General features: G+C 40.5%; 1 protein-coding gene across 1 annotated transcript in view; it reads right to left on the reverse strand.

Moving 5' to 3' along the window:
* Positions 1–23,975, reverse strand: part of LOC308399221 (carboxyl-terminal PDZ ligand of neuronal nitric oxide synthase protein-like) — a 247,076-nt gene that overhangs the window by 92,680 nt on the left and 130,421 nt on the right. The window contains 2 exon segments of the mRNA XM_080886336.1: positions 1,509–1,678; positions 7,960–8,101. Coding sequence (XP_080742462.1) covers positions 1,509–1,678; positions 7,960–8,101 — 312 coding nt within the window.

The following is a 23,975-nucleotide window of genomic DNA, read 5'->3' on the forward strand; positions in this document are numbered from 1 at the left end:
GTGGTGAGTTTTCACAGGCCAGAGAGCAGATGGTCTGACTGAGCAGTATCAAATCTCTAATATTACAAGGCCATGCAAAGACGTGAACTGGCCATCTTTGCGCTCAGTTGCCAACACACTGCTAACAGCTCCTGAAAGAAACCAAGTAGTGGGAGCTACTTTCTTAACAGTCATGCCATACACAAGCACAGAGCTGGTGTAACATTGATTTTAGTGGAGTTTACTACATGCATTTATCTTCAAATGAAAATGAAAACTTTATGATTTCTCAAGTAAATCTTACATTAAAGAAAGCCTTCGAGAAATCTGTATAAAGTCTAAATCTAAACATAAACCGGTCCGTGGCGCAAAAAAGGTTGGGGAACGCTGACATAGGGGCAAAGGTCATGTTTCATAAAGCAAGGCATAAAAAAAACTACTTACATTTAAAAAATATATATTTTACAACTTAAAGTGTCCATTTGGTTTCTGCTGATGGCTCAGTTTGAATATTGGAACATTAGAATAAAAGCAGGACAGCAACCGTCCTAGATCTATGAAAAAAAATGGAGGTTGGCAGTTGAGTGCATTGAATATTTTCACATTTGACAACTGATTTCAAGCAGCTGTGGTGGCTAAATGACTGAGTGTACGACACCCTCGACCACTTTTGATCGCCACGTAGTAACACAGTTAGCACCTAGCTGAAAGCGACCTGCCTCCATGCAGTCGTGGCCCGACACAGATAGTCCTGCAGCTACTCTCAGAATTGCTAAAGGTTTGCAAAATAACTGCTGTCTAATTTGCAAACACAGATTGCCAACACTTTACAATCAATCAGAGTGTGCCAAACAACTCGTCTGCAACTCATCACTTTGCAATCAGCGACTTGAATCAACTGGTTGGCAACTTCGTATATTTTTTATAAAGCAAAGTGAGCGTCTTTCTTTGTACGTAGATGGCAACAGATTTGTAAAAGTCAAGTGCTGCATTATCACAAACAGATTGCATGTAATTGTAACTTGACCACATTCGATCACAAACTAATAGCAGACTGACTGTGTCATTTATCACTGCTTTGATGCACCAAAGTTGCTTTGAAGATGGCAGCTGTTTGCATGTGGTTGTGGCCTTTGTCCCTGTCTTTGAAACAACAAGAGTGTGAGTTCATTGCATGCAGTACAGTGGCAATAATCTTGGTACTGATGTGGTCTCCAACCACTAATTGCTCTGCAACTTTACCATAACTAGTTTGACTCTCCTGGTCACGTTGGGCTTTTCTGTTTGGGATCTTTTGTAAAAGAGCCTTCCTGCCACCTCGTACATGTGTGAGATTAATTGTTGATTCCAAAACAGACACGGATGTGCAGTAGATAAAGTGCTTCAAATTTAGAGAATAAAGTGACTAGAAAAGCGCTAAAGGCCTGTCCATTTGCCAACTGTAATGCCAAGCTGCTGCCACACATACAGAGAACATACATGAACCTTGGCAACCACATTGCCTATCTGTACACACAGTGTTTGCCTACCTTGTTTTCTGAGAGGTTCACATCTGTTGTCTTGGCTGTGGCGTCCAGGTCAGTCACTCCTCTGTTGAGGTTCAGATCCTCTGCTGCTAGCGCCTGGCTCACCTCCTCGGCATCAATGTCGGTCTCTTCAGCGACGGTCGCCGTCTTCTCTGCACCTGTTAGCTCCCGAACTGAGCCCAGGAAAGTACATACACACACAGGTGGATAAGCACGCACACCTGCACACACACACACACATGTAGGCGTGAGCATGTACGCACACACACATGGGTGGACAAACATAAAAGCGTTTAAGAGAAAAGTTTCCACACAGCCACAGTATGCTAAATAGTTGACAATTTTTTTTTATTGCCACACAGATGTCAAATTTAATGTCAATTTAAAATAAATGTACTGTTGGGAGCACACTCTGGCTTCCATTTAGTGTTCCTGTTGCTGTTAATTTATTTCCAATACAGAAATCAGTGGTGGTTTCTGAGTTTTTACAAAGCAGATATTAACTGTGATGATCAACAAAATTGCTTCCTGTGACACAAAATCAAAACAGCTGCTGTTCACAGCCAGCCCTCCCACTCTTCTGCTTGTGGCCCCATCGCTTTTAATCAAAATTTTAATGGAGATATCCATTTTCCTTTTATTTGGTAAAGACTACTTTTGTTGCTGTTAATAGTTCCAGCAATCCAAACATGTTAATTTAGTAAAAACACTGTTGAAAGCTGCCACAGTTTATGAGAGATCGATGCACTGAAAGACATTTTTAAAAAGTACCATTAAAGTCAATTAAAAAAGCAGAAATATGTTGATTTAACTTGATATTTGCCAGCAATGATTTCTCAGTTATGAGATTCCTCCTGCCTTCAGATATTTCCTCTGTAGAACTTTGTCACAGTCACTGAAACACTTCCTCCCAGTACCTGGAATGTCTTCACCCAATTCAATGTGAACCTTGTAACCAAGGAAAGCCTGTGTTTCCATATTTTATTCCATAAAACTGCACAACTGCACTGCACTTGAAAACTGCCCACAAAACAAAATTGCATTTGTTTTCTAGCTGTTAAAAATACACTTGACTGGCATAGGGGCTGCACTCCCTTCACTGGCAAAACTATATCAGCTGGCAAATCCATCTGCCCACCACTGGCTATCACGAAATAAAGCGAATAAGCATGAATATAAGAATATATAGTGGAAATACACTCACTTTCATCTATTCACCTGCTCGTTAACACAAATATCAAATCATCCAATCACATGGCAGCAACTCAATGCATTTAGGTATGTAGGCATGGTCTAGATGACTTGCTGAGGTTGCTGGGTGGGAGCCATTTACAAATGACTAAAGAGAGCAAGCGTTATACGTCTTGGATAAATGATTACATACAGCAACACTTCCTCTTGGAATGTGTGACCCTGGTATGATGAATATGGCATAACTATTATTTCAAGCACTTTATAAAGGTTTAGCAAAGTAGATTTCCCCGAAGTTTATAATTCAAATGAAAAGTGATATGTAAAATTAGCCACCTGTGCATGTTACACTGCAGGCTCTACACAGATTCACTGCAGAAGTCCAAATTAAGCTTTAGGCTCAAACCACGGCTCATATAAGAAAGTCAGCCGCCAGCTGCCTTCAGCCTCAGTGCCCACCCATGTCCACTGTGGGTGCAGACGGTGGTGACAAGAGGCCCAGGTGGCAGAGGCCTCCAGTGCCTCGGCAGAAGTGCAAGTAAGGGAAGGGCAGGGTTGACCTGAGGGAAGGGGGAACTGAACCCTTCTTTGTCTCCAAAACGCTGAGGGAAGCCTGGAGACAACACTGTGGGCAACCATTAATTAGACTCATCTGCATGGAAACTTATATGCAGTGAATATTTTTCTGATTAGTACAGGGAACGGGGGGGTTATAAAAATGTAATCAGATTCAGTAATTTACCTTGTTTAAGCTACTGGAATATTCTAAATCTTTTAAAACCAAAGTAGCAGCAGCAGCAGTGGTTCATTACTCTATAAGTGAGTGTGAATTGAAAGAGAAGGGGAAGAAAACTGTGGAATCACTAGCGCTTCAATTCACTGTTAAAATGACCAAAATTACTTTGAGCTTTTACTGTTTCTTAGTTGAAAAAAGGGTTAAACAGGTATAAATGAACTGGAAGCAGGTGCAGTTGTGTTGCTTTTTGTCACTCCATGAATAAAATAGTCAAAAATCACACTGACTGAATCAAAATAACTTGCTCAAATAAACAGTTTTTGTTTTGTGTGCTTTTAAACTGTAGCTAAAAAAGTTATCATATAGCCCGTGGGCTTTTTACCCAGCACACTTAGCATTCACTGACTATCTAGTTACTGCTGAATGGATATTCACGCCTGTGGCTCTGTTATAACTCATGCTAAATTGAACTGTAATGACACTGGCATTTGTTATCATTCAGTGGGCTTCGTTAGATCCAGTTCCAAGGTTGGAAGCTGACTTTACAAAGTTCTTTGTTGTTTATATTACTCAGTCTGGGTTGGACAACTCCTCTGAAACAGTACAGAAACATTGCCGCACACTTTCTTCTCTTCCTTTTCTTCCTTCTTGTGACTCCCTGCTGTTCAACCCAGTTCTCCATCCCCTCTCCTCTTTTCTAATCTACATTTGGTCTTTCTTCTTCCTTTCATCCTCCTCCTGAGTTTATTTTCCCCTCTAACATCATTTCCTCTTCCTCATCTCAACTAGACATGCCTTCCTCCAGCACACTATCTCCCCCTTTTTTTCCTCCCCTCTCCTCTCATTGCCATGATAATTAGTTCTTCAGATAAGCACATTGGCTGTGCGTGACGGCACTTGTGTTATTTAACACACCGTGACAGTGAGTGCGTGTGTACAGACCTCTCCTTGTATGCATGTGAGGTCCTCTTTACAATGTGTGTGCGATGCACAGTTAGAGCGTGTGGGTGATCTCCGGGCTCATCAGCATGTGAAAACGAGCTCGTCTTTGGAGGGCTGGAGGGGAATCTGCAAATAACATATCCCTGCCCGGTGTAGATCAGGGCAGGGAGGACGACCAGCAGCTGGCCGCTGTAAGATCTGGAACAATGGTGTAAAAGAGCTGCATTTGATGACTCCTTGTCTTGTCCTCTCAGGACCCCACTGAGAGCCACGTGTCCCCGGGCTGCCACACAACCCAAGCCGTCCAGACATCAGGCAGCGGATAAAAGTAGCTCAGCCCACCAGTGTTGTTGTGCCGTTTCTCTGTGTTGACTCATCCATGATATTCGCTCTAGCATACCATTCTCCTTCTTTCCAGTTTGGGCACAATACAGGCAGGAATCTCATCTACAGCACATCTACAGCTGTGTATGTGCAGTGCATCTCCAGTACAACCTGTTAGTGCAGTCTGAGGACACATGACTATGCGAAGTGTGTAGGTGTTTGTGGGCACTGGGGAATGTGCTGACAGCCCTTCAGATTTTGCTTTACTTTTAGGACTTCCACAATGGAACTGATGACACTTCTTTCCCATTTTGCTTAGGGCATTAAAAACATACTTTTTAGGATTACAATCTGATAGAACAAGTGCTAATGGACTCTCACTGGTTCTTCCCGAGACTCTTTCCTATCTCAAGGTTAAAACTGAAACTGACAACACAACGTTAGACAAGTTAGAAAAGCCGATAACCTGGGTATCAACTCAATGATTGGCAACATCTCCATTTTTCAGCATGACAATGAGCCCAAACACAACTAATATGGTATAAACCCAATGGTCTTCATGTACTAATATGTACATTCTTACACAGTGTAAAAATAAACACGTATGCTATACTACTGTCCAATTAATGAAATGTGACCGGCCTAGTTTGTTCCTACATTTGTTAATAAACGAGAACAGTTCTGAAGCAACAGTCTCGTATAATCACCATACTCTTCCACCCACATTTCTCTTTCTAAGGAAATGCCTCCAGGTGAACAGAGAAAGCGGTGACGCTACTGTACTTCTAAGGCAAGAAAGCAGCAGAAAGTCCAGCTGAAGAAATGAAAACAGTTACGTCCAAAGGCTCCTTTCTCATTTACTATGTGTTAATAGACCTCTTTGCATTGACTCATTACTTGTAATTAATCTCCGTCTCTCTTCCACAGCATGTCTTTCATCTTGTTTTCCTTCTCTCACCCCAACCGTTCGTGGCAGATCGTCGCCCCTCCCTGAGCCTGTTTCTGCCGGAGGTTTCTTCCTGTTAAAAGGGAGTTTTTCCTTCCCACTGTCACCAAAGTGCTTGCTCATAGGGGTCATATGATTGTTGGGTCTTTCTCTGCGTGTATTATTGTGGGGTCTACCTTACAAAATAAACCACCTTGAAGCGACTGCTTTTGTGATTTGGCGCTGTATAAATAAAACTGAACTAGCTGAAATTATAGAAGTTTTTAATATGGTTTCCTCTGAGACACCCACCGTGGCTCAAATAAAGGAAATAAATTTGGACATCAAAAGAGATCAGAAACTCAGGGCAGACTGGAATAATGCGACGACATTAGCCTGTTGCATCCAGCAACGATATGTCATTTTTAATGAAAGATACGATAATTTAAGAGACGACAAAGAACACAGGTTCAAATTAAAAGCCTACACCTTTCAATTGAATCTTCTGTTTTCTTTATATTAAATGTAATAATTCTTTTATAATTTAAAATTCAACTGTAATTTTTAGCATTAATAACAATAATAAGGATAATAATACTTCATTTGCTTGTCCATATGGTCAGAGACACTTAAATTTGTTTGTACAAACAAATTCAGATACAAATATTATAAATGGCTGATGAATGATGATGATGATGAATGTTCATACGCGTAGGTTACACACAGATTTGTGCTTATGGACTATTAGTAAATACTTATTTTATAATTATAATTGTATTATATTAATATTTTAAATCAGTTTCATGTCTTCCAGTTTTGCTTTTACGTTTTGTTACGGAAAGACACTAACAAACTTCTACAACATTCCCTCAGTTACTATTCTTAATATTCTCAGTTGCCAGTGGTTGCACGGCTTCTATTTTAGACATCAAAGGACCTTGATATCTCTACTGTAGTCCACTTAACGTATGTTACACATTGATGCTGATGGGGACAAACAGACCAGAGGCTGGCAACGAGGCCACCTTGAGGAGAATAGCTGCTAAATTTATATCGGATTTAGTTTATACAACAGATTTATGTTAAAACAGGAGGCATCACTTTAGATTTTATCAGAAGATAAAAATAATGAATTGGTTATGTCGTAAATTAGTCTCATGGTGGTGAACCAAGGAGCAGAGCAGGCAAAAACCAACAGCCATCAGTCTGTTTGGATGCTACAGTGTTATGGCAACAGTGCAGCATCCAAACAGAGAACATCTTTCTTGAGAGGAAAGACAAAGGTGAAGAGCGACTTGCTGCATAATGAGGATGGAACAGAAAAAAAAAAAAAAGCTTTTGCAGTAAAAAGGCATAAACATGCCATTTTGAATGATGTTCATATCAACTGTAACCATAAATTATCTTGGGGATAATTTCTGCATTTCTATGAATGCAGAAGCAGAGAGGTGATTGGAAATAAGCGAGGCAGGGGGAAATTACACAGGATGGAAATTGCAAGTATGAGTCTTATTCACTCAGCCACCTGGACAACCTCCAGCTAATATGAAAGAGCAGCACTGAATCCACCCACAATTTAGGCACTCAATTTAACAATGTTTTGTTATGGGCGTCTAAAAAAAAGACAAGGTCTATCAGTCTATCGGCAGCACAAGCCTGGCTGTTTCTATCAGCGATGTGCCCTTTGTTGGTCCAGAAAGTCTGCTCTCAAGGTCTGCTTTTAATTTTGGACACACCGACAATGTTTTTACTGCCACAGCCAAACAAGCCTCGAGTCTCCTTCACAGCACATGCCTCTGAAGCACTACATTACATCAACCCACACACGTCTATCTATCCGCTCACTCCCTGCGCAGTTCTCATCTGAAAGTAAACCTCGTAAACAGCTGTATTTACTCGTCTTAAAATCACAGTGCGTTTTATCTAAGTGGGCGCTTTACATGGCAAAATAACATTTCTGGCATCTCGCAGAAAAACAATCTTAGACTGTCTCTGTATGAACTTGCCTGTCAGCGTTCACTAACAACGCCTGCTGAAGGTAAAACAACAAATGAATTACCCTGAGACAAAACGCCACTCAATCAATCGTTGCATTTGCTCCTGACCTCTCCTCAGTGAGCTCGCGTCTACTTTTTTGTCTTTTAATGAGTTCAATTCAAATTGAAAACTCGCACGCAACTTTCACCTTGCAGTCTTTAGTGCCTCTGCAGCTCCACCATTCTCCAAAGTGATCACAGTATGCACAACTGAACTTGCAGTAAGCACTTTTTAACAGACTTGAGGCCACAGCAGAAGTGCTTTAATAGAATAAAAAATGGAATGGTGTTCGTGTCTACCTGTGACGGAGGAGTCATTGCTGTTCTTGTCGCTGTGGTGGTCGTCCGGTCCATCTGTGTTCTGCTGCGTGTGCTGCAGACTCAGTTTGTGACAAACTTCAAACGCCTGCCCGACTGTCCGAACGATACGCATGGCCTGGCTCTGCGAGGGTGAGGAGACAAAGAAAGACAAATAAATGTAGCTGTGATTCTCAGAGTGTTATCAGCTGCATTTTTGTGTTGACATTTGGTTTTAAAGAAAAATTAAAAACTCTTTGCTGCGTTGCATTTTCTAATCGACTTCATCTAGTGTGGCATCTTTCTCCTTAGGCTTCCTCTGACTGGGTTTCTGCAGGTGTTTACCCAGAAACCAATACATGTTTCTGGGTATAAGGCAATGCAAACCCCATCACGAGCCACCAGGGTGATTTTACCAGATAAGACTGAGCCCAGTGTTGGATTCCGACTGGACCCAGAATCACTCTTAGAATATTTCCTGTCTCAGACACAACAAGCCCAGAACACGGGTGTGTAGGTCAGCTGGTGATTCACTCTTACATGGATGCACTGGGCCACATGATGATATCTGAGATCACTATGTTAAGAGATCATGATGTTGTTGTGGGGCCATCATTACAACTGACCAATCATGTTGTTGTGATGCTTTGCAACTTAAGTGGGGAGGAAAAATACTGAAACTGAATCGTCCTGTAGTGGAAAAAAATGCAGAGTCACAAAGTCTACATAAGGAAGAGGCAGAGCTATAAAGAAATGAACGGGCTTTCACCCGTGAGACTATGTTTCTACCAATGTACTGTAAATGTGGAATTATTACTCTTGGACTCAGTGGACTTGCTTTCATCCATCTATCTTTGATCCGATTCAGAGAGCCCATCCCAGCTGTCACAGAGTAAAGCTTACATCCTGAACATGTTGCCCAGCTATATCAGTTTTTAAAAAAGAAATGCGTCAGTTACATGTTGTATTTTCTTTAATTTAAAAATAATAATAATAATAAAGGTTTAGGTAAAGATTGAAGTTTCCATTTAAACTTTTTATGTCAAGAAGAAGAAAAATTAGACATAAATGACAAAAATGAGACAAAAATGACACATAGTACTCACTAGCTGGAAAGTTTCTGAATAATTTCTCATTACTTTTTTCAAGGGTGTAAACTTGAGGTCATGTTAACAATCTAGTGAAATGTGGCTTACATCGCCCGAGGTCTTCAAGATTTATTGGTGGAAAACTGACAAAAAGCAACTATAATTCTTACAAGTGTGGTGTGTGTTATCAACATGTAGACAGTACTGTATAAAGATTTAAAATATCACATCACATTTGACCTCTGACCTCTCCTTTTAGGTTAATAGACTGATCTAAGGTCAAAGTGAGAAGCTATTTAAAACTATGTTTCTTACTGCTATTGCATTAATAAATAGGAATACAGGGAACAATATAGGGGGATTCTTTTGCCTCCAAAAACCATGTCACATGACCTCTGACCTCACTTTTTTTTCACATCTGCATTTCTTTTAAGATGACCCCAAAAATTGTTTATCTTCAAAGAAAATATTGCAAAAGGAAAGAGAATGAGGTGCCCAGTTAATTAGCAATATACGGTAGTATTAGATTATATAATATTATATATGTACCTTATTCATGTTCAGTTATTTACAGGTTACTCCTACTATACTATTCCCTTAAAAGTAAATACTGCCCAGAGACTGAGCCGCCTCGGCAGAACTTTGTACTCTCTGAATAATTCTAGTTATTATTATTATTGTATTGTAGATGCAGCTCTTTTTTTTGCTTTTATTTTTTTGTTTGGTTTTGGTGGTGGGGGTGTTTGTATTTCAGCACATTGAGAAATTTCTCCTTTTTCCTCCTTCTAAGGCATTTCAAACAAATAGCAGCCTGTTGTTAAAAAAAAATACTCCAAACTCTGAATTTCTACTTTTGACTGGATTTCACTTTACCCGCAGGCACACCGACTTTAGTGCCTCTGCTCATCTCCTCCTTTTTCCTCCTTCGGCCCTGCTCTGAAAAGGCAGGTCAGGCAAAAACAACTTAGACGCTTTCTATCTCCTGTCAGGCATCTGCTCTATCTCCTCACAGTAGAAAGGCGTAAAGGCAGAAAAGATTTCATTGTAAAGCACTCATTCTCAGCTGAATGAGTATAAATGGATGAAGCGTGGCCTAAAAGCCACAACACAATACACACATGACTGAAGGACCAAATCCTTTCTTGCCCTGCTTGTCAACACTGGACTAGTTTGAGGCTGTGTCCTGTAAGTGCTAACAGCATTAGTGCAAGCTCTGTATGGGATCAGAAAACAGTTGATGAGTTAGTGGGTTTTGACAGCAACTGAGCTCCTGGGCTTTGGCCTCAGCCCACAGATGTGTTTCTGTATCAGTAGTAATGTTTGTCTGCAGTCTTCTTACAGCACATTTTATTATTCATTTTTTTTAAATTAAATCGACTCGCTTCAGTTTAATTTAGTGCTGATGTTACCATAGTGACCAGCCATCAGGTGGCACAACCAGCAGAAAGAATTTATGACCTCCCAGTGTGTCACATACCTTCTGACCCTTACAGAATCAACAGTCGTGATGACTAAGCTGCCTTGCTGGCATAAAAGCTCCATGAACCTCCACTTTGTTGTGCTCAGTCACCTCACTAAAAGTCACTGACAGCATAAAGCCATTTGAAAACTCTCTCTCTCTCAAAAAAACAACAACAAAAAAACACTTTTAAAACCATAGAAATAAAAATTCAAGCCAAACTTTCAATAAAAATGAACATCAGAAATACACTCTGTGCAAGTAAACACCCTGCTGTCAGCTCAAATAGAATACTGAGGTGCAAAATAAGCATTTGGTTTAGCATTGCCTAAGTTTGTTTATTAAAGTGTTAAGTAGCAGGCGTCCCACTCTGTGCTCTCTCTGCATGCCCGAGCTCCTCTCCACACCTCTGAGATCAAACCGAGCCACCCTACGGAGGAAGCTCATTTTGGTTGTATCATTGACCTCATTTTTGTGGCCATATGTGAAGCCCATAAGTGACGGTTGGCACATAATCCGACTGGTTCACCACAACGGTTAAGCTGACCACGTACAATTCGCCAGTTGAGCTCATGCTCCATGTTGCGTCAAGATCCCCGGAGAGTTAAACCTTTAGCTAGGGTAGCATTTCCGTCAACCACAGAGGAGCATGCCACTGGTTTCTGGCTTCAGATTTGGAGGTTTTGCTACCACCACATTGCATGCTACAGGTTGTTGCAATTAAGGTAGTCAAATCCCATGATCTGTGTAAAGCAGGAGCTTGTTTCCAACCAAGAATATCTGTGCCAAATTATTTCCATTTCCAATTTCAATCATCCTCTGCTTCATCGTCCTTTCAGGAGTTCAATCAGCGTTATTTTATATATAAACTATCAAATCTAATCAAACTATATATCTACAGTTTAATAATACAGTAACACCGCACAATCTAATTTGTAGAGGGATGAAAAACAGAGCTGTCTAAGAATTCTCACAGTGACATGACTAAATAACTTCAGAACCAAAAAGAATTGAAGAACTAACAGTTTCAACCTCTTAAATGGTAAATATTGCTATGATGAGATTTTAAGAAATCCTAAGGATTTTTATTCACGCTAGTTGCAGTGACTAACTGGTAAACTGATCACCCAGAGACTGAGCGTGCAACCCACATAGCACCCATACTTCAAAAACAGAAATTCATAGACTGTAATGTAAAAGGTTGAGTAGTTGTTTTGTACTATATAGAAAACTTCTGAAGAGTATTTGCCAGATTAGCTGTTAAAGCAATGCTTCCCTCCACCTTCATAAAATAATTTAGTGTTTGTTTGTCTTAACACATCTTCCTTATTGGTATTCAGTGACAGTGTCATCAACCAACCAGGCGTCATGAATACAAGTAGCTGATGTTCAAGATTATAGTGATAAAAATGCAAATTAAAAGAGATGTATTCAATTCTGACATCTGCTTCCTCTCTTTTCTAATTTTCTGGAGACGAGTGTTAATAACGTGAGACATCATCGCTCTATGGGCATTAAGAAAGGAAAGAAAAAAACTAGTGACCCTTGAAGGCAAAACTCCACTTTTTTTAAACAAGGAAAAAGTTGTTCTGAAAATGATAGATGATGTTATTCAAAAATGTTAAGTATACACTTGCAGGCATCTCACATTTGGAGCAACTCTTGCATCCTTCACTCATCTTTCCTCCTTGGAGCCGTGGTTCTGTTTTTCCACGCTCTGCCGTTCCCATCTTCTTCATTTCCTCCTCCATTATCTCACCCCCACATCATCTCCTCCTTCTCTGTGGACCCCATTCATGTCTTCTCACCCCATGCTGGTCCTCAGACTGACAGTAAACAATCGTGTTTCCCTTTCAAGCTGTTTGTTCCACAGGCAGTCATACCGGGGATGAGAGCAGATTCTGGTGTTATTGTACACAGCGAACACAGCAAAGCTCGGCTCCCCTGCCTCACACACCGACGCGTTGGAAAACACACAATTGAAAACAATGCTTTATACTTTTTCATTATTTTAGTCCTTTTTTTCCTCCTCTCCAATTCCCCTTTCTTGTAATTGACTCAACAGTTCAACACATTTTTTGTGCTTCTGGCTCAGAAAGATGACTTCCTCGTTCTTAATCCTACTAACAAAACCCCAAATTGGTTCCACTAAATGCTCCCATTAAACAAAAGAGCTAACCTCATTGAACTGCTGAAAAAAATGCTTGGGACATGGGCTGCCGCTGGGAGCTCAACAATGATAATACCATACTGAAGTAATAAGGGCAGAGGCAGCAACAATCCAATTCAATTTCAATTCACTTTCATTGATATAACAACTGTTGTCTCAAGATGGTTTATACTGTTAGGTAAAAGTCCTGGAGAGAAAACCTCAACAGTCAATCAACCCCCTATTAGGAAGAACTTGATGACAATGGGAAGGAAAAACACCCTTTTAACAGGAAGAATATTTTCTCTGCAGCATACTGGATCAACTCTACAGCTTTTTAAAGAACCTTTCAACAACCTAAATTACAACAATGAGACACTTATAAAAAAAAGAAGAAGTCCTAAATCTGTCACCTGACCATGGCCTTTCTATGGCAGCCGGGATAGACTCCAGCCCCTCCTGCAACACTGATGAGGATAAGCGGAAGAAAATTTATGGATGGATGGATATAATAATTTATAATGGAACAGAGATACTCAGGTTTCAGGGTTATGGAGAATAAATGTATAAATAGGAGAATTTTTTTAAGGCACTTTGGGGCCAAAACTGGCAAAGTCAAATCCATCACAGTCTTTCATCTTTGCTAGAGTGAGCAGCAAAGACTGAGGGCACTACACAGGTCAGGTGTCTTTTTTGCAGCATATCAACCAGTTTAATTGCTTCTTTAAGAAGACATCCATATTCCCAGGATCTTAAATATCTATCCTCAAAGGCATCAGGAGCCAGTTCAGGGACTTTAAAACAGCAGTGATGTGAGCACTCTACTTGCTCCAGTTACAGTCTGCCAGAAGTACTTTGTAAGCTGCAATTGTTTTAAAAGCTTCTGGGGGGAGAGTAGAGTGCAATGTGCTGCAGTAGTTAAGTTTAATTGTAATAAAAGTATAGACCTGCTTCTCAGAGTCGCTGGGACAAAAGAAAACTTGAACCTTTTCATGAGGGCTTAAATAACTGATTGTTGCTTTGGTAAGGTCTCCTATGAGACCGGAAAACTGAATCGAAGTCAAAGGACAGAAAAAGAAGCTTTTTCTTCTTCTGGTCAAATGTGCTTATGGACAATTAAGTGCTTAGACAGTGAGATTAACGTGGAGGAGATTCTCTCTGTTGCTATTCTGTTGAAACTGAACTGGGACAACATCTTAAAGAAGTAAAACCTTGCAAAGTCAAAAGTGCCAAATGCGAAGTCCCTTTCAACAAATACAGTTTTAGCCATTTGTTCAAAGTCTTTAAATATTTTTTTGATGTAATTTGCCCCTTAGTTATGACCGCTGAGATTGGCAATGCCAGAAAAAATGCCCTTGTTCATTTTAAGAGCCAGCTGGGTTAACAAAAAGTTGCATATCATAAATACACAACCATATTTTCCAATTATTCCCAACATCACATTCATAGCATTACTGTACGCTGTTTACCTTTTCAACCAGACTGCAGTCTTTTGAGTCTGGATCAGATTTCTGATCCAGACTCAGAAATCTGATACTCAGGGGTGTCCAACTCCAGGCCTCAGGGGCCGGTGTCCTGCAGGTTTTCGATGTGTCCTTGATCCAACACAGCTGATTTAAATGGCTAAATTACCTCCTCAACATGTCTTGAAGTTCTCCAGAGGCCTGGTAATGAACTAATTTGACCCAGGGTGATATCTAAAACCCTTGAGGCCTGGAGTTGGACACCCTTGGTCTAACTGGACTTTCCATACAACTATCTATGGCAACTGAACCAAACCACAGACTTCATATTAACAATAGATGCAGCCTCTGGGTCTGAAAAGTATCCTAATTGTCAGTAAACACTTTCCCAATGACTTTATATTCTCAGAACCAAGCTCCAAGTCTTCAACACATGACAGCATGCTTTCAGGCTAACACGTCCAACCAATGCTGCCAATCGCAACATGAACCAAGTATTTTTAGTTGGGTAAACATATATTAACTGGAGAGACACTTCACTCTCAGATTGCTGGTTTACTTGTGGTTACTAGGGTATTTAAAAGTAGAACGGATAGCAGAGTCTTTGGCTTTCAGGCCCATCTTTGTGCTTACAGAATGCTCTACATTTAATCGTAAATTTTTATTAATCTCTGGGTAGTTCGATTGTTAGTGTTTGGGGTTTTACAATATAAATGCTTGCTGTGATGTGGCATTATTTGAACTGAACTGAAGTGAAGTAAATTGAAGTTAACTAAAAAAAGACATAACTAACTGTTCCTTTGAGGTCCTCTTAATATAGAAACTCCTTGAATGTCCTTAGTGTTACACCACTATGTTCAATGCTGCTTTTAACACAATTTCTTTTTTAACTAACTTTTTATGAAGACACTTGAACATTTTTTGCCTTCAGCCAATTCTCTAGCTAATCTCCAATTGTGGCAGCTGACAGGATCACTAAAAGATCTGTCACTCAAATGCAAAACCTCGATACCCTGCTGGAAAGGCTGCTGCTGCCTATGTTGGACATCTGTCACCATCTCTGTCAAGTCCTCTTTTTTGTCTCCAACTCTGTCCCCATCACTTTTCCTCTCTGTCAGTTCAACTAAATAAAAGTGTATCTTTTCCTTATCTTTGCCTTTCTATCCCTTTCTTCTCTACATATCAAGCCTCTGGTGAGCTGGCTCTTCCTCAGTGATGACGAGATGAAGTCTGTCCAAAAGTGTGATGCATTATTTATCCTGAATTACCCACAGAGGTTGAGCGGTGCTTTGGCTGTCCACTTGCAAGTCTTGGCACAGGCAAAAATAAGGGGCAAATGGGAATATAATATAATATAATCTAGGAAAGAGCAGGGTAAACAAGAGCGGGGGTGGTGAGCAAGGGAATTGCTTGTGATTAAAGAATTGCCACATATCTCTCTCTTCATATGTCTTCTATTCCTTCTGTGATGACAGTTTCCTCTCGTCCTTCTACAACTTACGCAGACATTGCTCAGTGTATACAAATCTTCTATAGCATATAAGACAGATCATTTCACTGGCGTATCCTTTAAAGATTTGCATTAGACGCTCTCTGATCACTATAATGATCAGGGCACAGCATAGTCTGATCTTCAAACACTTTGATTGAAATTAGGGGGGGAACAGGAATGAATTATACCATAGTTCTGGCACTGCAGGTGAATATTATGAGAGTGAAATAACTCCTAATCAATGGACAAGTCTCTGTGTGCATGTGAATGCGCTCGAGTATGACAGCATGAAGTGAGCGAAGTGTAAGGAAATTAATTTATAATGTCTCAGTGACTCTTCTGAACCATTAGCTTGCTTTTGAGGCACCACACATGGCTACATCATGCAACCCCCCCAAACCAGTTTCAATCATCTTACTGCTTCTGTCAACCTTTCTTGATTCTTCTTTCTCTCCCCTGTCACCTTTTCTCTCTCCAGGATTTGTTTAAATGTCAGTATCTTTTAATTAACTCGCTCTGTGGCAGGAGTGCCAGACAGCATCTGAATGTTCTGGATTCTCCCCTTTCCTCTGTCACTCACTAGACAGTAAACTGGAACATCATCTTGTCGGTGTGAATTTGAGAACATGTAAGAAATTCTCAGTCCTAGTTTGTCACATTTTGGCACTTGGGGATGAAACCTTTCCCATCATATTTTAACATGCCATTTCCCAAGACACCAAGATACTGGAGCTTGGATTTCAAAGTGAGTAACAGAGGGACATATTTTGTCGCTCTAGCGAGTTTTGACAGCTGGGTACAACTAGGACCTCCACTTCTGCTCTGCATCCACTGCACTGATCCCCTACAGCCAATCTAGGTATTTTGGGATGGGCAAAGATGGGGCAACCGTGCCCTCAGGCCCCTGTAGGAGGCTTGGATCCAGGGTGGGACCCTGGTAACCCTGTTCTGGGCAGGGTAATGCTCCCTTGCTCTCATGCTCTTCAAAAGGGTATTCTGTACTATTTTTGGTCTTGCCAATTCTTTGGGACCAATTTGCTGTTGAAGAAGCTTCCAGGGGCAAGCAGTGAACTTGTGGTTTGGGTTACAAATATAAAATGATAAACATCTGTCAACTTTGTCTGCCACAACCTTCTCCTGCTTTCTTGGTTACCATGGTGTAACACGGTTGGACAACGGTTTTGCCCACAGTCGCATCGTGCTTGTTTTAGACATTGCAGGACTTCCCACTATCCTACGGCACTACCCTGTATACTGGAAAAATGACATTTAAGGGTTGCTTAGTGTGTCACTATGTGACGCCAAAGGATCCTGACCACATCCTGGGTTGGGAGTGAGAACAACCTCATTAAATCATCAAATAAGCCAGTGAAATGTTTTTTTTTAAAAAAGGGTAGACTTGTCAAGTTCCATGACAGCTTCAGCGAGCTTATAGCGGTTGTTGTAAATAGCACAAAGCTAAAACACTGGAGAATAAGACAGAGTAATTATGTCAGGACAGCCAGTTGACTTCTGCCTGTGTTTACATTTCAGCAGGGGAATCTAATCATCAATATATAACACGACTGATATGTAGTGTTAGGAAAGGAGTAACTTAAAACAAATGGCCAACCCATTTCCAGTTCTGTTTGATTTGGAACTTTGATTTAGTCGTGCCACTGGTGCAGAAGCAACGCAGCTTTAACAGAGAGGAGAGACTACAGCTCAAGACAGAAGGATAATTTCATTGAGATATGGATATTCAATAAAAAGTGCTGAAAGGCTATTAAATCCAATTGCCTTCCCCAAGCTGTATCAAGAACAAAGTGAGTCCTTATCATTGAATTGGCCTTATATCATTTTACATCAGCACTCTACAAAGTCAGCGAGGAAACCATTGATTCTTCACTTTAAAGCTAAAATCTACAGTGGCTACATTTAAACACCACCCACGTAAAAATATACACCCTACACACATCTTGTTCTTTAAGACATTTTAGTTTCTAATCTCTTATCTGAAACGGGCAGTACTGACCCTGTACCTTACCCCAAACTTTCTAATGTAATTAGCCACGAGGGAAAAATCTCCCTCTCAAGAGAAAAGTCTGGCCTTTGCAATCTTCTCCGTCCAAATCTCAATGAGAATTTCATTAAATGAACTCAAGGAACACTTGACACAATAACCACAGCTCTCACTACATCCATTAGCTGGGTAGATAAATTAAAAACACAGAACAACAGCAGGACTCTACATTAAAGCTCGACATGTTATTACTGAGCTGTAATATATAGAGTCAATTATTAGGTTTAAAAGACCAAAACCAAGTTATCCACATTATGTTTTATGATCCTTATGAGTGCCGTTCTTTATGTTAGGCTTGTTAAAGTGCCCCCGCCTCACTGATGCAGATATCGCCAAGATTAGACATTAGAGTAATGATACCAACACATGACATGGTCTAAAGCTGGGCTAGCTTCATTAGGATTACCACCAAAATCTTGTGAGACTTGTACTGGGAAAGACCTGTATATTTTACAAAACACTGAAGCTCTAGAATATAAAGTTTAAACATATACTTTCTGAAATGTAAAAACTTGCAAAGTAAAAATTATATAGAGGGTTTGATATATTTTAAGCTATTTCAAAAACTTGTTTGCATATCTCAAGCACCACTAGTGACACTATGGAGCAATATCCACCAACAACAAGGCATGGCAGGGGCAGTTGTGTGACGTAGGTGCTGCATTCACTGCTTCAGACTTTCCAAACACTGACAGCTCATGTGAGAGGAGACAGGCTTAAAAATAAGTGGCTGAAAAACTGACCTGAACAGTGATAAGTCAAAACATTTGCCTATTTCTTTTGATTTGCGATAAATAAACCACGCAATCATTGATCACTGTGGCTTCTTATGAATATTGCGTGTGGATTTCCAATATATGATATTCAAAACATGGCTTCTGAAAGGCGTAACACTTTCTGACACCACCTCTTGCTTCTGCTCTTACTTACAGCTGCCTCTTAAATAGAGTAGTACCGTCTGTGGACTTGGAGCCAATGTGGCATTCACTGTGTGGATGAACACTCTTTGCTCCATCACCCACACTTCAATTCTACATAACAGTGACTCGACCATTCATTAGCATCCACTGAAGTACTGATTTGGAGAAGGAGGAGGATGAATGAGAGATCATAAGTCATAGTAGAGGAGAGAGAGAGAGAAGGAGAACCTGCCTAAGTGTTAGAAGTGATCGGCCAGTGAAGCCTTTTTTATGCCGCTGTGATATAAAGCCAAGACATTTTCTCACTGCTGGTAGTTAGAAGGAGAATAAAGTCTCCTTAATCATCTTCCTAATTGTCCTCTCACAGGTTTCCACGTGCACTCACACAAAACCACACGAATGACATTTTTATTGCATGTTTGACATGGTTACCTTTATTCTTCTCATTATGCCAGAGTGCTTCCTTCTGATTTAGCCTTTGTCAGAATTTGAATTATCAGCTAACAGTAGCATGGGTGCTTAGCAAGCTGGATCCATACGCTGCAATGCACTGGGTGTAAGACACACACACACAAGCATAAACAGTGGTGAGTTATATATAGGGATGTGCACCGGTTCTGACATAAACGGTAGTAACCAGACCGAAAAGCAGCGCACAGTTCGGTGCTTTCTTTCCCTGAAATGTCATACACTTTGAATTCTAGCCAATCATTTCACCTTTGCGAGCGTAGTGGGCGGGCCCAGGTACGTACGTTCTTTTAGAGCAGAGCTACAGTTTAAAAATGTCCAAGGCGAAGTGGTCAAAGTCTGGCTGTACTTCACAGCAAAAGATGCAAACTCAGCAGCCTGCAACAAGTGCTTTAAGGTGATACTGTGATACTGTCAAAGGAGGTAACACCTCGAATCTGATGAAACACCTGGCGACTTATAGCGTTTTGTTAAAAGCCGAGCAATGCACCGTATTTGATAGCTTGCTGCGAGACCTCACACCGAGCACATCTACTGCGGGTGTGGTGCCTGTTCTCGGACCCGGAGTTTGCAACATCCCCCAAAAACACGAAGAGGAGAGTCCTGGCCCCTAGCCCTGCCAGTGTAGCAGAATGATGACGGATGATGATGGCAGCAGCAGCCGTTCTTCTCTGCGTGAGTAGCTAAATGTTGTTCGTGTGTAATTTACGTTGAGTAGGCTAACCACGTTATTACATTAATGCATGTAAGGTGAACTAGCAAACATCATCATAGCTACATGCGGCTGTCTTCTTGTTTGATGGCAGATACTCCCTTCACCCTGGCCAAAAAGGCTAAAATGACCAAAGAAAAAGTGGAAAACAGTTAAACATGAGAGGTTTTGGACAAAGTTTGTGTTTTTTCCATTGTTTAAGCACTGCTTCCAGCCAAGAGTGATACCATATATGCCACATAGCTGCAGAAAAGGCTAACATTGTTATCTTTTTACAAAAAAACAGTTAAACAAGAGGCTTTTGGACAAAGTGTGTGTTCTCCATTCTTTAAGCACCGTTTAAGCACCGGCACCGTTTCAAAAGTACCGGTTTGGTACTGGTATCAGATAAAACCTAAACGATACCCATCCCTAGTTATATACCCACACCACACTTCACTGTACTAAAAGAAATCACAATCGTCTTAGAAGACTTTAAAACTTGTCACACAATTTTAATAAAACTTCAAAGGTACCAACAGCACAAACATTGTCATTAAAAAAATTCCCCCCACCTGCCTTCATTATAGAGGCAGAAATTAGCTTTTGTTCCAGACTGCAAAAATGGTCATTTCTGCTATTAAAAGCAGCAGTTTAACACAGCTACTGAATCTACAGGGACCTTCTTGACTTGTTTTTGCTCAAGTGACTCCTTGAGGAAATGCAATTTTTAACCTGTGTCCTTCATTTTCAGTCCTGGCAGATGCATCTTGGCTGTGTGTCTTAGCCTAAAAAATAATATTTTTTCTCAACCATATTCAAACTGAGAAAAGTGATAATAATCCCAGATAAGACCCAGATCATCATCTGCTGGTTCTAAATATATGTTGAGAGTGTTTGTAACGCTTTAGTTTCTATGAAGTTGCTATTGTCAGTAAATGAGAAAACGAAAATAAATAATTGAAAGGCTAATTTTAAAAGGTAGTAGCTGATCACAACAACTCAAACATAACTACAGAAAGCAAAGCCAACTGCTAACTTTCCAGAGCAAAAAGACTGATTACACATAAACCAAACTAGTTTACTTAGTTGACTTTATGTTTTTGTACTAATGTGCTTTTTCACAGTGCAGTCTAATGCGGCATCATGCACCCAGAGGAGAACAACAACAGGTTCATTTTTGGTTCTGCCACAGGGAAATGCTTTTTTAAAAACTCTGTAAAGTTATAAATGTAATCAATATCATCCAGATGTGAACTGTAATAAATGAATTCAAACTGTCAATAAGTTCTCCATTAAAAACAGCCCCTGCCTTTAGTCTCTTCACCACCAATACACTTTAAAAAGCATTACGTGCCTGCACGTGCGTGCGCGTGCGCACACACACACACACACACACACACACACACACACACACACACACACACACACGCACAGATAAGTTTTCAGTTTAATGGCCTCAGGGCCTTGGTTGCCCAGAGATTTTTGGTATGCGTCACTCTCCATTTTGTATTCTGAACAGAATATGTGTGTGTCTGCGCATGTGTGTGCGTGTATGTGTGCTCATGTGTCAATGCCAGTCTGTCTGTAAGAGATAATGAGGCAGTGTGCGCTTCACCCAGCTAACCCCTGGACTTAACTATCAAGTCCTCTGAATTGGCAGCTAAAGTGGAAAACTGGGAGCACATTTCCTAACTGTGTCACACTGCTGGACTCTGTTTTAACTTTGTCTCTGCTCAGCTTATTTCAGCAGCAACATATCCACCCCAGAAGACCCTCATACTTGTTCCTCACACCAATGCCAGGCCCACAGTGCAAGGAGGAAAACCAGGGTGTGTCTTTTTTAGCGGTTGTCAGGATGCGACTCAGACAGTGACTAGATTTAAAAGAGAAGGTGGGATTGTTGTGAACGCCACATAACTACCAGACTGTGAAAACATCGGAAATGATGCACTGATCAGTCTTTGTCCATCTTGTAATTATGCAGCAACAAAGTTTGAGGTTGTTTTGACACAAAAACACAAATTCTTTCACTGATCGTTTGAAAAAAGTAGAGCCCAGCTGATACAGGATTTTTAACACAGATGCAAATACATATATTTGAATACTTAAAAATCTGATATATTGCCCAAAATAATTTTTCTTTAAGTAACACAAAACATAAACAGATTTGTTTATTTTTTATGTTTTGTTATTTACACCTCCTTCCTAAAATAATATGACAATGCAGCTTAAAAATTCTATTGTTGCAAGACACGGATTACTCATTTGCACTTAGCAGGCACATTGCACAGCAATGGGGATATTGCAGAGTGCCCTCTAGTGGACAGACTATGCAACATCAACACTCGTAACATGGTTGAAGGGTGTTTCTTCCATCTCTTCTTTGTAGAAGCTACCTCCAGTTGCCACCTTATTTAGAAGGGCTTATCACAGACGGTCGCTCTACATGTTTGATTTAGCAGAGTTTTTACATCAGTGCCCCTTTCTGACCCAAACCAGGATCGAACCAGGAATCTTTCATCTGTTAGGCTACGTTCACACTGAAGGTCTTAATGCTCAATTCCGATTTTTTGATCAAATCCGATTTAATTTATCTGGTTGTTCACACTACAAATAAAATGTGACTGCAAACGCGCTCTAGTGTGAGCGGTTCACGGCCCTCAAAGCCGTCCGCATGCGCAAAAGAAGACGTCACAGCTGGGTGACAGCTGGCTGACAGCTGGGTTTGTCGCCCAAAACACGGTCAAGCTCATCAAAAAACGGGCAGGTGACTCGACCACGTCCACTTCGTTTGTTTATATCTTTAGCTTCTTTAAACATGGCCCCGAGGCTCTTCACTTTCCTCTGACACTGTAGCCACATTTGCCTGTGCCCTCGTTCAACCATTTCTTTGGCAATGCACTCGAACACAGCCCGGTTACGATACGACCCTTCAAGTTGATCTTGAATAGAATTGTCTCCCCATATGCTAATTAAGTCCAAAACCTCAGTTTCTGTCCATTGAATCGCTCCGTCTCCAGTTTCCGCCACCACGCTTTCTCGTTTGTCTTCTCCAGCGCTGATAATTACCGTCTGTCTTGTGTCAGTGACGTAAAAGACGAATTTAATGCGACATGACCATTCAAACAGCAGTCGCTTTCTAAAACATCAGATATGTATCGGATTCAGTACCACATACGAAAGTGACCCAGGTCGGATTTGAAAATATTGGATTTGTGCCGTTCACACTGTCATAGCATGATCGGATATGGGTCGCATATGGTCAAAAAAGTCGGATTTGAAGCGCTTTCGCCTGCAGTGTGAACGTAGCCTTAGATGAATGTCTTCTTTAATTATATAACTTTGTTTTGTAATTGCTAAAAATGAAAATGAATGGAAATACACTTTCTGTTATAAATGTTGGTACTGATAAATCAGCAAATACCCAATATTATAACTAACGACTCTAATGAAAAATTACATAAAACCAAAACAAGCACCATCAGTGCAACTGCCAGTTAAAATTGGAAATCAGATTTTGGCAGCTGTGCCTCAGCATTTACCTACTAATCAGTAGATTGGTAGTTCAATTCTCTGGCATGCTAGTAAGTAAAAGCACTTTTAAAAAGTATTTTAGGTCTTTTGTTTTAGCTTTTATTATGACAGTTGAGAGTGGAAAGGACATACTGTATGGTGTATCTGAATCCAGACCTCTGCGATAGCCTTATGGCATATGGGTCACCTGCTTTTCATCCTCTCCTGAAAATTGCTCATACAAGTGTTCTAACTTACATGAATGCTGTCGGAAAATCTTTTTTTTCCATGATACCTATTTGTGCCAAGGTAAATGTTTATGATGAGCACCATTTACACCAGCTACACCTTTCTTCTTGAGACCTATCTCGACCAAAATCCCCCCCCCCCCAAAAAAAACCCAAAAAAAACACAGAATTTAGAACACCTTAGTTCAGCACCAATAATGTCCCATCATGAGGATGTGAAACATATAAGAAATTGTGCCAGGTAATGTTAGATAATGAGAAAACCTAAGGATAAACTGCATTAAAGGCCCAAAAGAGGTGACTGTTTAAATCATCCATTCATGAGCTCAATCAGTCCACCCTCTTTTGTGGAGCCGTTTCATTGTAAATTACATAAATGAATAAGCTAACAGGGCTAACAGCTAGCAGCCTGCCTAAAAGGTCCAATCTGGCCCATTTGCTGGGTTGGCATAGTGTGAAAGCC

This window comes from Rhamphochromis sp. 'chilingali', assembly GCF_963969265.1.
Source record: "Rhamphochromis sp. 'chilingali' genome assembly, chromosome: 7".
In the NCBI taxonomy this organism is placed as follows: Eukaryota; Metazoa; Chordata; class Actinopteri; order Cichliformes; family Cichlidae; genus Rhamphochromis; species Rhamphochromis sp. 'chilingali'.